Raw genomic sequence first — 15,659 nt, forward strand, 5'->3', positions numbered from 1 at the left:
TCCTGTTACTCCCCCAATGGTCACTAACCCCCTCCCACCCTCAAAAAACATCTTTAAAAATATGTCGTACCAGCCTCTATGCCAGTCTCAGATGTCATATTCAGGTCCGTGACAGCGCAAGCAGGTCCCTGGAGTAGTTTTAGTGGGTACTGCAGTGCACCAGACAGGCGGACTCAGGCCCATCCCCCCACCTGTTACATTTATGGAGGAAACAGCGAGCCCTCCAAAACCCACCATAAACCCACTGTACCCACATCTAGGTGCCCCCCTTCACTCATAAGGGCTATGGTAGTGGTGGGTAATGGTTTTTTTTGGTGGTGGTGGGGGGGGGGTTGGGGGGCTCAGCACACAAGGTAAGGGAGCTATGTACATGGGAACAATTTATGAAGTCCACTGCAGTGCCCCCTAGGGTGCCCGGTTGGTGTCCTGGCAATGCAGGGGGACCAGTGCACTACAAATGCTGGCTTGTCCCACGACCAAATGGCTTGCATTTGGTTGTTTTTGACATGGACGTCTTTGGTTTCGAAAATCACCAAAAGTCAGAAACGTACATGTCTAGGGACGTCTAAACCTAGGGAAGTCCCACTTTAACCAATTTAAGGATTTGGATGTTCCTGACGGTATTTTCAAAACGAAAGATGGATGTCCATCTTGTTTCAAAAATACGGGTTTCCCTGTCCCTGGATTTCACCGTTTTGCAAGGACGTCCCTGTCGAAAATGCCCCTCTATATGTTCATAGAGCTTGATCAAATTACGCCCCTCCCCCCCCCCCCATGCTCTCATCTTCATCCCATCTTCTCCTATCCATTTCCCCAGCATGGAGGTAATTCTTTAACTGGGCACCTGGTAAGAGCCTATTCTATAAAGGAATGTAGGCATCTATTTTCTTTTATAGAATTGTAGCATACTTGTCTATAAGTTAGGTGGCAACACTTACACCAGCCATGGATCTGGTGCTAAATGCCAGAGGTATGCATATAACTTATAATATTCTATAGGATATGCACTTAAGTGTGACTCCTACCCATGTACCACCCAGACTCTGCCTAAGTGATCGTCCACCTTTAAAACATAAAATGCTATGTAAGACATGCAAATATTTGCAGAACAGTGCTTAGGCAGAATTCTGTTTTTTTCTGTATTCCTTCTCCCCTCCCCTCTTCCATTCTTTTCCAATTGTTTTTAGCAAATTTTTAATTATTGCTAACCGCTTTGACCACCTTTGGTAGCACTAGCGGTATATCAAAACTTTTAATAAACTATAAACTTTTGCATGTGTTATCGGTGTGTAAGTATTAGCGCATACTTCATGCTTTCTCTACACATGCTTTCTCTACTTGATTCAACTGCCTCTCACTGTTTCCCCAAATGCAGCCCCTTTGAGACTCATTTTTGGCACCAACTTTTCACACTTATATCATCTTATCTCCTCCCTCTTTTTCATCTGTTCATGTATACACACACATCCTTCCATCTCTCTCCAGACTCTTCCAGCTTGGCGTCTGTTTAGGTCTTCAATTTGGCATTCCTACCTTGCTCTGAAAACTGAAAATGATGATCGCGAGGCAGACGAGGGCCGTGATCCCCAGGCACAGCAACACCGACTTAGTATTGTAATAACTGCATATTCCAAAGAAACCAGAATTTTAATTACAAGTGATATTGCTAGCAAAGAGATAGAAGTGCATAAAGAGATATAATATAAATACAGAGACAAACATATACACATGAACAGACCAATTTAGACTAAGATATAGACATGCATGTTCTGTCCCCTGACAGCCTTACACTAGTTTATAGTGTGGCCCTAAAAGGATTTCTACTGCTGCAGTCCTTGCTGCAAAGATATATGAGCAATGCATCATGTGAAATGTAGTCTCACATGAACAGCAGCCACTCCTGCTTGTTTGTATAAAGTCTGTTATTAGTGGTCTATTCTCCAGCAAAGACCTCCTCCCCTTCTCAGCCAAGCTTGGCTCCTTTGTCTACCTGCTATCATTTCCTGATTATTCTTATTGTCTCTATCCTGATGGGTCAACTAGGATATGACCTTTCTCTCCAATCGAGGACTGCCCTCTGGGACCACCTCTGCTACCAGGTTCTGTCCATAGTGGTCCCTTTACAACCTCCCCCTCCCTTAGGCTTGTGTGGGGCTTTTCCTGACCTCCCTGTCTCCATGAGACACATTCTCCATCTTGTCACCACAGCACTTGTCTTTCTGTTGCCCTGAAGAAAACTCATCTTTTCACCTCGTTCATTCTTTCTCATAAGATATTGCACATATCCAGCACCTCATCTCTGAACTGCTTCCATCCATTTCATCACCCTCCCATCTCTGCAACAAGCTTCCTTTTTTTTCAGATTTCTACCTCCATCCACGCTTGCAGTTCTCAGAGCTACGATGCCTCTTGCCTTGGGGAATGAACTTCTGAACATCTAATGACTGTGAGTAAACTATCTACATTTATTCAATAAAGTAAATTTCAGAAAAAGAAGAGACTTCTGGGTGTGCTGATGTTACACTTCTTGGATATTAACCCTTAAGAATATTACGCTTTAAGAGGCCTTGACAATACAGGCAGAGACATATATATACTTCTGTGAATCAGGAAGTGGTAAATAGAGCCAGGCTACAAAGCTGTATGATTGAGAGCCCCCCCAAAGCCAGTGTTTCTATCCTATTCTTTCCAGCAACTGGGTGAGGCAAGAACTGCAGGAGCTATGAGTTCCTGGACCTGCACATTTAAATGCTGCAGTGCAATGCCTCCCCCCACCCCCGTACTTCCTGCTGAGAGAGGCTGGGATTGCAGGAGCTTTGAGCTCTGCAACAGCCAGCACTTTTGCACCATTCCCTACAGCACCTCCTGCTGGAAAGACTAGGATCTATGAACGCACCCAAAACCAAAGTTCCTGCACCGTTCCCTACAGCGCCTCCTCCTGCTGAGAAAAACTAAGACTAAAGAAGCTGTGAACTCACCCACAGCCAAAACTCCTTCACCATTCGCTATAGCACCTCTTGCTGGGAAAGAGTGAGACTACAGGAGCTATCAATTCATCCACAGACAAAGCTCCTTCTCCGTTCCCTACAGCACATTCTTCTGGGAACTCATCCACAGCCAAAACTCCTACCCCATTCCCTACTGTACAGTGCCTCCTGCTAGAAGAGGCTGAGACTGCAGGGATTAGAGCTCCCTCACAGCCAGTGTACACTAATTCTCATTCCTGACTCACCAGTTAAAAACCTAGGATGTAGTGAGGAGGGCAAGTTGAGTGTGAGATACAGGTTTTAAATATAAGGATATAATTTGGGCATGGCTCCACTGCAAACTCAATGGATAATCCTCAGGGAAATGATGAGGTATGAAATCAAACAGTAAAAAACAAAGTGTGAGATGTCAGTTATTACCTGGACAGCATTCCTGTAAGGTATGCCATGGAGAGGGTCTATAAAGGAAACACACAATAGTTATTCATTGCAAGCTCTTCGAAAACTTTGATGACTGTCTTTGAAAACGTTTCATTGCTTTACTCAACTGGCCAAATTTGGCAACCATGCACATTTGGCCATCTAGATTTAGGGCTGCCTTTTGTGTCCTGTAGTTAGTCAGGTAAGGTTCCCCTCCAAAAGGAAAACCTCTTAGCACCAGTTCATTTTCAAAGGGTAAAATCTAGCTAAGCACCAAAGAGAGGCGAGTTAGAGTCTAGGGGGAAACTGAGTAGCCCTAAACAGTATATGAAACTTGTCTAGAAGCTGCTATGGAAAGAGGTGGGGGGAAGAGGTTTAAACTGCCCCAGAAACTCCCTCAAGTGGAGAGAATGTGTGTGTGTGTGGGGGGGGGGGGGGGCTGTGGAGTCAGAGTCGTGGAATCAGAATCGGAAGCAATTTTGGGTGGAGTTGGAGTTGAAGTCAGTAAAAATATACCAACTCCAACTCAAGCTTCAAAATAAAAACTTTCAAAATGATAATATACTAGTAAAAATGGCCCTTTCGGTAGGCAATGAAATGGGCGCTAGCAAGGTAATCCCTCACCCTCCCTCGCTATCTCGCTCTGTCCCCTCCAAGACCCACACCCCTCCCTCCCTTCCAGTTCAAGGCCCCCTCACGCCCCTCCCACGAGTTCCAGACTCCCCCCTCCCTCCGATTTCAACACTCCCCTCCGCGTTACTGACCCCTAGACCCCCCTGCCGCGACCCTCTCGACCCCCCTTTCCGCCGAAAACCCTCCTCCGCCGCTGTCGCGTACCTGTGCTAACGGGGGACCCCCAACCCCCAACACCCGAAGTCCTCTTCTCATCTGCGCTGGCGTTGCTTGCTGAATGATCTGATCAAGTTGCACAGAAACTTGATCAGATCATTCAGCAAGCAACGCCACGGCAGCAGAGAAGAGGACTTCGGGTGTCGGGGGTTAGGGTCCCCCATCAGCAGTATCCATTAAGTTTGAAGCGGATTACAGTGATCATGAGACTAGATAAACTCTAGGATGTACAAAATCACAATAATACAATATTAGAAAAGAAATATTAAGCTTGGGGGCTCATTTTCAAAGCACATAGACTTACAAAGTTACATTAGTTTCCTAGCAGATATTTTTCAAACAAATATGTTTTCAGAGCTTTCTGAAACAATTAATATTTGGTGAGTTGCCTAATCTGTAGCAGCTAAATAGGCAAAACTGGTAGAGAAAGATTTGGTGAAACAAATTTGCTTAGGATTTAAAAACTGTAATAACATAGATTCATGAAGGGCCCTGTTTACTAAGGCGTGCCAGAGTTTTTAGCGTGCACTAAAATTCTAACACTAGAGACACCTATATATTCCTATGGGTGTCTCTAGCAATAGTGTGCACTAATTTTTAGCATGCGCTAAAAAATGCTAGCGCGCCTACAACACAGCTTGTAAACAGGGCCCGAGGTGTTTTTGTTCTTAGGGAGTGTCGAACAATTATTAAGTTTATCATATATAAGGGAACAGTTTCATAAATAATATTGAACATGGTAGTACATAATGTAAACTGAATACAGGCGTCTACTGGGAACCAGTGCAGTCGAACCAGTAAAAGAGAGACCCTATCTGATTTTTTTGCTGAGAATATGAGATGAGCTGCCGTATTCTGTATAGTCTGTAATTTTTTTACAAGATATTTGTGACAACCTACATATGTGATGTTACAATATTAGGTGTATCATTAGTATTATGCTAACATTGTATTATATCTCTGGTATTTGAATTCCAGTGCTGTTAAATGTGTATTTTTTAATACTGTTTCACGGTAGTTCTATTATTAGGTTTCAATCTATTTTTTTTCAAGTTTACCTAATTTATTGTATTTATCCTTATTCTTGGTTATTTTACTCTTGTTATGCTGTTAACAAAACTTTTAGGTTAAACTATACCTGCTGTACACTACCTTGGGTGAATCTCTTCATAAAGGCAGTTAATAAATCCCAATAAAAAAATAGTCAAGTTAAGACAGTAAAAGGCTCTGTACTATCCTCTCATTATTCAGCGCTATTTAACCGGCAAGGAACAGTTCCTGGCCTGTTAAATAGCGTTTAGCCGACTAACCACTAATATTCAACGGGACATAGCTGGTTATTTCCGCTGAATATTCGCAGTTAGCGCATAGCAGCTAACCAGCTATATCATGTGATACAGCCTGTTAGCGTCGATATTCAGCGCTGGGTTAAATGGTTAAATAGGATCTTGTAAACAGCAGTCCTATCTTTAATTTAGCACTGAATATCGGCTTAACCTGTAAAGTTCTGATGGCCAAAAATGAAACTAGATATTCAATGCTGATCACTGGAAATGGCCCGGCATTGAATATCCAGAATTAGCGCTGAACATGGCACTTATGTGTGCTGTTTCCTGCCGGCTGAATATCAGCCCCTATCAACCTAAATGCCGAAATCTTTAAACAGCTTCTGATGTTTCTCTATTTTTTCGTTACCAAAAAAGTTTGCTTTACTAGTGCATTAATTTGGAAATCTAGAGAAAGTATGCTGGAAATTTGAAATTCTAATAACTTCACATGGAGTCGGAGTCGGACAGTAGAAAAATCTCTGACTCCTCTGTCGAAGATCTGGTGTAAGACTCCACGGCCCTGTGTGGGGCAAGGGTGTTAATCAATGTTCTCTCTAAGAAGAACGCATGAGTGATTACTCATACATTTTAGGAGCATCGCTCACAGATTTTACTTGGGTGCTCACAAAAATTTTTTTTTGTGCTATAAACAGAAGTTTTATTTATTTATTTGGATTTGTTTTCCACTTTTTGGAAGAATTCACTCAAGGCGGTGTACAGTGAGAATAAATCAAATAAGAGTAATAGACAACTACAGCAGTAAAAATATTCAAATAATACAAAGTATAGTATACTACTTACAATGTCTACTACTACTACTACTATTTAGCATTTCTATAGCGCTACAAGGCATACACAGCGCTGCACAAACATAGAAGAAAGACAGTCCCGGCTCAAAGAGCTTACAATCTAATAGACAAAAATAAATAAAGTAAGCAAATCAAATCAATTAATGTGAACGGGAAGGAAGTGAGGAGGGTAGGTGGAGGCGAGTGGTTACAAGTGGTTACGAGTCAAAAGCAATGTTAAAGAGGTGGGCTTTCAGTCTAGATTTAAAGGTGGCCAAGGATGGGGCAAGACGTAGGGGCTCAGGAAGTTTATTCCAGGCGTAGGGTGCAGCGAGACAGAAGGCGCGAAGTCTGGAGTTGGCAGTAGTGGAGAAGGGAACAGATAAGAAGGATTTATCCATGGAGCGGAGTGCACGGGAAGGGGTGTAGGGAAGGACGAGTGTGGAGAGATACTGGGGAGCAGCAGAGTAAATACATTTATAGGTTAGTAGAAGAAGTTTGAACAGGATGCGAAAACGGATAGGGAGCCAGTGAAGGGTCTTGAGGAGAGGGGTAGTATGAGTAAAGCGACCCTGGCGGAAGATGAGACGGGCAGCAGAGTTTTGAACCGACTGGAGAGGGGAGAGGTGACTAAGTGGGAGGCCAGCAAGAAGCAGATTGCAGTAGTCTAAACGAGAGGTGACAAGGGTGTGGATGAGGGTTTTGGTAGAGTGCTCGGAAAGAAAGGGGCGGATTTTACGGATGTTGTAAAGAAAGAAACGACAGGTCTTGGCGGTCTGCTGAATATGAGCAGAGAAGGAGAGAGAAGAGTCAAAGATGACCCCAAGGTTTCGAGCTGAGGAGACAGGGAGAATGAGAGAGCCATCAACAGAAATAGAAAACGGGGGGAGCAGGGAGGTGGGTTCTATTACAATATGTAATAGAACATTCTAATAGCGTAGGGTATAAGCACAGATGGAACATATAGATAGGTAAGAGAGTAAGAGCAGTTAGAAAATAAGGTGACTAATTTAAAGAAAGTAGCACATGAGGTCATAGAGATGATAAAATGTTATCTCAGCTAGGGTAGGAGTGGATAAATGCTTTGTTCATACTTGTGCTCAAACATTGTTGGTTTTTAAAACTTACTGCTCACATGAAAAAAAATTTGCACACACCAGTCCTTAGAGGAAACATTGGTGGTAATGTATATCTAATTTCCACAGATTCCTCAGTCTGAAACCTTTTTTCACCCTTCATACAATTTGTGAAATCAGCATGACATTCTTTCACTACGAATTGACAGTTATGTCAGGGGACAGCCAAACGACACATGCCCTGTGTGCAGTAACTAAGCATTGTAAAAACCTATTTCAGTTTATAAATCGGGCCGATAAGGAATTCATCAAGCTGAGAGGTGCCCCTAAGATACAACTAAATGGTCTCATCTCTGCAACACAGATCTCATTCCAGGATCTGTCCATGGCCATTTCCTATACTTAGCAATGTGGGTGAGGGATCTTTATGCTAAAGGGTTAATGGGGTTGTGATACAAATGCTTCAAAAATGAACTAATTATATTTTATTCTCTAACCTGATTGGTGAATCTGTGGTGGTTCTTTCAGTGCTCAGCAGCCACCCACATCCCAAAAAAATCGGATTTTAATGTACATTTTGAAAAGATCACAACTGAGATTTTTTGTTGGCTCTGTGGTTTTCAAATGCAATATTTTTTAAAAAAATTGTATTTGTCAACTTTATTAATTACATAACCTACTTACACTACACACATCATTAAAATAATATACAGCAAAATAACCCGATCTGGTCAATATTCAGCTGGCGATGCTTTTTAAACGCCTTCTCCAGCTAAATTAGCCTTGGATATTGATACTGGGCCATGTCTGGGCACCAGCATTGAATATCCAGGTCTGACCACACTGCAACTGGCCGCTGTTACTTATGTGAGCACCAGCTGATATTCAGCCAGGACCCCATAAAATACTTCCCCTTCCCCACAAAAGAGGAAGTGTCAGTTCAATGTGGCCAATCTGTCCACCATGCCTATTTCTAGGCCCCCTCTGACCCCCAAAGCAGGCCCCCTCCAATCCTCAACCCTTCAATCCCTGAAGCAGATCCATTTCTGATCCTTAACACCCCTCTGCAGCCAACACCCCTGATCCCACCCCAAAATGGAAGCCCTGCCCACAATCCAAACCCCACTCCTCCTTGTACCCCCACTTCTCTTCACACCCAGAAAATACTAGATTCCTAGTGTCTAGCGGGATGCAGCTGGCGTGTCCTCCTTTCTGCTCCTACTCTATCGGCTCAAGGTGTCAAAATGGCAGAACTGACCCCAAGCAGTATTCTTGCAGTACAACCACTAGGGGTCAGCCTTCCATATAAGGCATGCTGTTACCTGTATATGGAAGGCTGACCCATAGTGGTAGCATCAGAAGTTTTCCCCCGGGTAAGTCCTGGGGGTGAAGAGAGTAGCGTGGAAGAGTGGATTTGGATTGTGGGTGGGGATTCTATTTTGTGTGGGATCGGGGGGTGTTGCATCGGGGGGGGGGGGGGGGTGAGGACCATAGGGGAGGGGCCTGCTTCAGGGATTGGGGAGGGGTGATAGCCCAATATATGCATGCCTAACATTTACGTGCTCATAGAGATGGTATAAGTGTGGGTGCCTAAATGTGGCAGGGCTATGTGTCACATACAGTATTTTGTAAGTTACAAGTGTGTCTGGGAGCCCTGCCCATGTGTGTGGCCTCCATGCATTTACATGGTGTGCTGTTACAGAATAGCGCTTAGGTGCTTTGCTGGCGCCTTGCTGGATAAGTGTGCATGTAAGAGCAAATATTCTAGAAATTTCCATGCACAAGGAGGGGTGTGTAAATGTGACGCCTAGATTAAGGTTATGGTTTATTTCTCTTAATATACCACCTTTCCTGCAAACATTGCAAGGCAGTATATAGGGGGAAGGGTGAATTCTTTAACTGGGTGCCTTTTTTGCCATGAGGTGAGATCCTATTCCCTACTAGCATCTGGGTATTCGTATTCTGTTTTGAATACTAGCGTAAATTGGTATTAGTAAGTGTTACATTTATGTGTCCCCATTTACACCAGCAATAGACCTGGCTTGGGCTTCAGCCATGTAAATGCAGAAGGGATGCATGTAAGAGGGAGACAAACATATGTCTCTCCCATTCTTTGCCTATGTGTTCCTCCTCTTGCATTCACATGCTATGTTACCTATGCCTGCCCTTACAGTTCTATATCCAGTAGAAAGGATCTACAAAGTATATATATACCCCACTAAGTATTGTTGGCTGTTCAAGGGAGAGTCTCATATAACCACCATAAAAATCCTGTACACCATTCGATGTATAAACTTTAAAATGGTGACAAATTTAATCATTGACATCCTCCCTCCTGCCTGCATATCCGAATTGATGGTTTTTTTTATATTTTTTAAACATTTTTTCTTTTTCAAGTATAATGCTTTCCCGCTGTTTTGCGTCAGCTTTCATGCAATCAACAGCGGAGCCTAAATCCTTTTCTATGCTGTACCGCTGTGGTTATGTATACTTCTTATGCAGATCAAGTAATGCAGTCGGAATAGATTAGTAACGGCGCTATCGGCTGTGTGGTCTACATCAAGCCTGGCCATGTTCACTTATCTGATGTTGTTACTGTCCTTCGTGTTCCAGTCCAGGTACATCTCACATCCCAGGTACTGGTCTTGCCCCCCCTTTTCAAGAGACTTTTGGCAAAATGCGATCCGGACAGTGTAGCTGCCTTCAGTGTTTTGCAGCAAAGATCAACCTGAAACTGACCATGGCCCAGGGGAGCAGGTGAGCCGCTGTATATGGCAGAGTTACAAATGTGGTTGAGCATGAACAGCTGCATCAGTAGGACAGACAAAAGCAAGACAGCTATGGCCCTGGCACCCAAAGAGCCACTGTCCTACAGGGAAGGGGCAGAAACAGTCTGTGTAAGGTGAGTTGGAATAAGTGCAGGAGAAGGGAGAGAGTGTGGTGGGGATGAGAGAGAGGGGGTCATAACTAGTGGGGAGCTGTGGGCATGCTTGTTGGGGACAGAGAGACTGGTGGAAGTGAGTTGTAGGAGGAAAGGCAGTGACTGGCAGGGACAGGGATAGAGGGAGAAAGGTGACAGAGACCTAATGTCATTTGGTCTATCTAGCCCAGTATCCAGATGTCCCAGGCAGAATCCCAATTAGTAGCACCATTCCATGCTACCAATCCCAGGGAAAGTGGCTTCCTCCATATCCATCTCAATAACCGACTATGGAGTTTTCCTCCAGAAACTTGTCCAAACCTTTTTTTAAACCCAGATACGCTAATCGCTGTTGCCTCATCCTCTGGCCATAAGTTCCAGAGTTTAACTATTCTCTGAGTGAATAAATACTCCTTCTATTTGCAGGGCCGCCAAGAGACAGAGCCGGGTCCAGGGCAGAGCTGTCGCCCCCCCTAGGATTGTCACCGCTGGGAGTCCAAGATGGCTACCGAATGAATCGGATGTGCAAATAGAGCTCCTGAGAATTTCCGCTGAATTTTGGCTTTTTTTTCCTTCCTATGCTGAAGAGAAGGGGTAAAGCTGCGGCTGCAGCTTCCCAGCAACTTCAGGTCCGATGGATTTATATTTACAGAGAACTCCAGATTCGTTAGCGTTGTTGAACGGCCTGCTAGATCAGCCAAGGGTAGTTGGAAACCCACGGCAGAGATCTGGGCTGGAAGTTTCATTAAGCCCCGACGACAGAGTTCCTCCCCCACAGCCATATGGAAGCAGTTCTCCGATATCAGCGCCTGCAAACTCGAATACCGAAGTGTTGTCAAGTGAAGCAAGAAGGGAAGCAGATTCAATTCTACCGGAGGAATTGAGAAGTCTTCAAACTTTCAATTCAACTGCACAATTGGCACAGATTTCAGTGGAGGAGACAAGAGAGACGACTGAAGATGTGAAAACTTTACAACAAACTGAGGTAGTGAACATTTCATTTACAAATTTCTTTAAAAAGCCTTCCGTAGTGACTCTAGATAACTTATGGGCGTTGATAGCTGATTTAGGGAAGGCGTTATGTCCTCAGAAAAAGAAAATTAATGAAGAAATGGTTACAATAAATGGGAAAGTAAATGAAATAGAAAATGATTTGAAATCAGTGAAGACACAAGTCCTTAAGCAGGAGAAAGAATTGCAGCAAACATAGACACGACAAATGACTATGCTTAAAGATTTGACTAATCTTAGGAGAAAGACAGAGATCTTGGAAAATTGCTCTAGGATTAATAATTTGCATTTTATTAATTTTCCACAACAATCTCTGATGTTAAAAAATTACTTTAAAGAAATTTTGGAAATAGGGGAAGAGAATATTCCCCCATTTGCTCAGGCTTTTTACCTTCACGTGAAGAAAATGGAGGAACAGCAGATACAGAACAACCAGTATAATCAAGAGCTTAACATTACAGCTTTGTTGGAAACTTCTGAATTAGATCAAATAATACCAACCACCTTGGTGGCGACAGTAGCTCTAACTCCAGATATGATCTGGATATTGAACATGTTTTTTAAAAATAAGGATAAAACTTTCAAAGGATTAAAAATTAGAGTATTTCCAGATGTTTCGAGAGAAACGCAAAAACTACGCCAGACATTTCTTCAGAAGAAACAAGAGACACTAAAAATTGGAGCTACATTTTTTCTTAAGTATCCATGTAAATGTTTGGTCACTTATCAGTCAATGAAATACGTATATTATGATCCTAGTCAACTCTCTTCTTTTATAACATCTAAAACTAATAAGATTGAGTAATAACCTTTGTTTATTTGATAGTGAATCTGTTGCAACCGATATATATATGTTGAAGTATTTTCCTTATATCTCCAATATAGCATCAATGGACTCCACTTGTGGACTTTTGTGAGGTTAAGTTTTTTTTTCTCTGTCTTTCCTTATTAGAACTATCTTCAACTAAATTTAATTGTAACTAACCGAACTTTCTTTACAAGTTTTGTTTAAGCTTGTGTGATGTAAAATTTAAAATATCAATTAAAAAAAAAGGATTGTCACCGCCGCCGCCCCCCAGTATCACCGTTGCTGCTGCCACCCCAGGATCGTCACCGCCGCCGCCCCCCAGTATCACCGTTGCTGCTGCCACCCCAGGATCGTCACCGTCGCCGCCCCCCAGTATCACCGTTGCTGCTGCCACCCCAGGATCGTCACCGCCGCCGCCCCCCAGTATCACTGTTGCTGCTGCCGCCCCAGGATCATTGCCACTGCCGTCCCCCCCCCCCGCCGCAACTCCAAATACCTTGGCTAGCAGGGATCCCAAGGCCCCGCCAGCAGAAGTGTTCCTCCAGCACTGCAGTGCTCTTCACTCTGCCTCATTGCCTACCCTGACCCTGTGGCTGCTTTTTCTCACACGTCGCACATGCTCGGTTTCAAAACTGAGCATGAGCGGCCTGAGGAGAAAAGCAGCCGCTTGGCAGGCAATGCGGCAGAGATTGAAGAACAGCACTGGAGGAAGACCTCTTCTGCTGGCGGGGCCTGGGGGGACGCCTGCCAGCCAAATCAGAGGCCCTGGCCCGAAGCCCTGCTGTGTCTACTCCTCCTCAGTCTCCAAGGGGGGCCCGGCACCGAAGTTTTCTCTCTCCTGCTCCTGTTGGGAAGCGATCACCCGGGTCCCTTCAGGAGCCGGGCCCCCCTTGGAGGCCGGACTCGGGGAATTTTGACCACCCCCCTCTCGGCGGCCTTGCCTATTTGTTTTAAAAATATTTGCATGTAATTTCATTGACTGGCCCCTGGTCTTTGTTCTTTTTGAAAAAGTGAAAAATCGATTCACTTTTATCTATTCTACTCCACTCAGGATTTTGTAGACCTCAATCATATCCCCCCCTCAGCCGTCTCTTTTCCAAGCTGAAGAGGTAGAAAAAAGAAGTTTGCTGCACCCTTGCTACCGCTGCTATCTCTTCCTCTCGACCTGCTATCTCTTTCCTTGGAAAAATCATCCTTGAGTAAATGGAACATTTTTACTGCATGCAATCATTACTTACAAAGATGATCAAGAGAATCAGATTCCATGGGAAGTGTCTCCTGTAAGGCAAGGCAATAAATAGGTAAAGGTTGCTACTCCAGAGCATGGAAGCCATCTTTCTTAAAATCTGCCTGATCACTGAGCAAATGACAAAAGCTGACCTTGGTTTTCATCTGCTAACTATATATAAACTAGTGGAACCATTTCATCAGTAATGAAACGGGCCCTAGGAAGGCTCTCGTGTAAGCATGTTTTTCTCTCTCCCCCTGCCCTCCCCTCCATGTCCAGCAATTCTTCCCTCCCATCCCATGCCCTCCATGTCCAGCGATTCTCCTCTTCCCTGCCTCCCATCCATGTCCCGCGATTCTCTCCTCTCATCCCATCCATGTCCATCAATTGTCCTCTGCCCTGCCCTCCCCTCTCCTCCATGTCCCGCGATTCTCTCCTCCCCTCCATGTCCAGCGATTTGTACCTGAACGTTCTCTGGCTGGCTGGCTTCCATTCCGTTTGCAACATCCTGACGTCAGCTCGCCTCCTGTGTTCCCTTCCCTCTCTCTGTTCTGCCCTCCTCTGACGTCATTATGTGTTTACGCGAAGACGGGACAGTGAGAGGGAAGGGAACGCTGGAGGCTTGCTGATGTCAGGAGATATTACGAACCCAGCCAGCCAGCCAGCCAGCCAGAGAACGTTGGAGGTACAAATTATTATATAGGATATGGGAAATAGAACTGCCTATTATTGTTAGAGAAATTCTATTAGTATATTCACTGATCATTCTACATAGAATTATGGAACACATCTGCATCATTCTGCTTTATACTGAACAATTCAAATCTGTATTGTGTTTCTGATGCACTGCTACAATATCTACACTATATTAGAGTGCTAAGACACTGTTGAATTATCTACACTGTATTACATTGCTGATGCACTGCTACAATACCTACACTGAATTATAGTTCTGCAGTGGCGTAGCCATGGATGGGCCGGGGCCTACCCACTTTGGGTTCAGGCCCATCAAAAAAAACCCAGTGCTTTATTGGTGTAGCTGGCTGAAAACCTCCTCTCAGCAGAAGGAACACTTGTACCCAATGCAGCCAGTGGCAGTGTGTGGCCCCAACCTGCTGCCACCCCACCCCTCACACATGCTTTGTTTGTGCGCACGCACGGAGGCTAGCCATGTCAGCGGCACAGGGACACAAACTGCCACCAGCTGCATAGGTTGTAAGTGTTCCTTCTGCCAAGAGGAGGTCTTCAGCTGGTGGGTGGGACTTGCAAATCCTTGCCAGCTCAGGTATCTCTTTTGGTATGGGGAGCATGAGAGAGGCAGGGAAGAGATGAATTTGTGGGCCCACCCTAAATTGGCTGTCTGGCTATGCCACTACTGCTGAGACACTGCTGGATTATCTACATTGTATTACATTACTGAGGCACTGCTACAATACCTGCAGTATATTACAGTGCTGAGAAACAGCTGCATTATTTACACTGTATTAAACTGCTGAGAGCCTGCTACATTACCTGCACTGTATTACAGTGTTGAGTCAGCTGCAATACCTAAACTGTATTACATTGCTTAGGCACTGCAACATCACCTGTACTCTATTACTTTACTGAGACACAGCTGCATTACCTGTGCTATATTACAGTGCTGAGATACAGCTGCATTACCTGCACTGGCACTGAGACACAAATGTCTTCTCACTGCTGCAGTGCAGCACTAAGACATAGTAGATGATGGCAGAAAAAGACCTGCACGGTCCATCCAGTCTGCCCAACAAGATAACTCATATGTGCTACTTTTTGTGTATACCCTACTTTGATTTGTATCTGTGCTCTTCAGGGCACAGACCGTATAAGTCTGCCCAGCACTATCCCCGCCTCCCAACCAGGGGCGTATCTGGAATCCGGCGGTAGGGGGGGCCAGAGCCAGAGAGGGGGGGCACATTTTTGCCTCCCTCCCCTCCCCCCCCCCGCCGCCGCCGCCTCTCTCCACCCCCTCCCCGCCGTCAACCCTCCCCCGCTGCTTACTTTTGCTGGCGTCAGACGCCGAACTGGATTCAACTAATCAGCACTGCAGCGTTACTTCCTTGAAGCACATGGCCACGGAGGAAGACGAAATATGGAGATTGCGGGTCGGACCTCGGCTGGCGGGGGTTGGGGCCCCCCGCCAGCAAAAGTAAGCAGCGGGGGAGGGTTGATGGCGGGGAGGGGGGCCAGGGCGAAATCTGCGGGGGCCCAGGCCCCTGTGGC

General features: G+C 44.8%; 1 protein-coding gene across 1 annotated transcript in view; it reads right to left on the reverse strand.

The window, feature by feature from the left end:
• The window catches only part of FAIM2 (Fas apoptotic inhibitory molecule 2), a 147,091-nt gene that overhangs the window by 55,724 nt on the left and 75,708 nt on the right, over positions 1–15,659 (reverse strand). Inside the window, exons 7-9 of the mRNA XM_030195455.1 lie at positions 13,426–13,465; positions 3,408–3,445; positions 1,534–1,621 (exon numbers count right to left, since the gene is read on the reverse strand). Of these exons, the coding sequence (XP_030051315.1) occupies positions 1,534–1,621; positions 3,408–3,445; positions 13,426–13,465 (166 nt within the window). The remainder of the gene's footprint in view (positions 1–1,533; positions 1,622–3,407; positions 3,446–13,425; positions 13,466–15,659) is intronic.

Source organism: Microcaecilia unicolor, chromosome 3 (genome assembly GCF_901765095.1).
Source record: "Microcaecilia unicolor chromosome 3, aMicUni1.1, whole genome shotgun sequence".
Taxonomy (NCBI): Eukaryota; Metazoa; Chordata; class Amphibia; order Gymnophiona; family Siphonopidae; genus Microcaecilia; species Microcaecilia unicolor.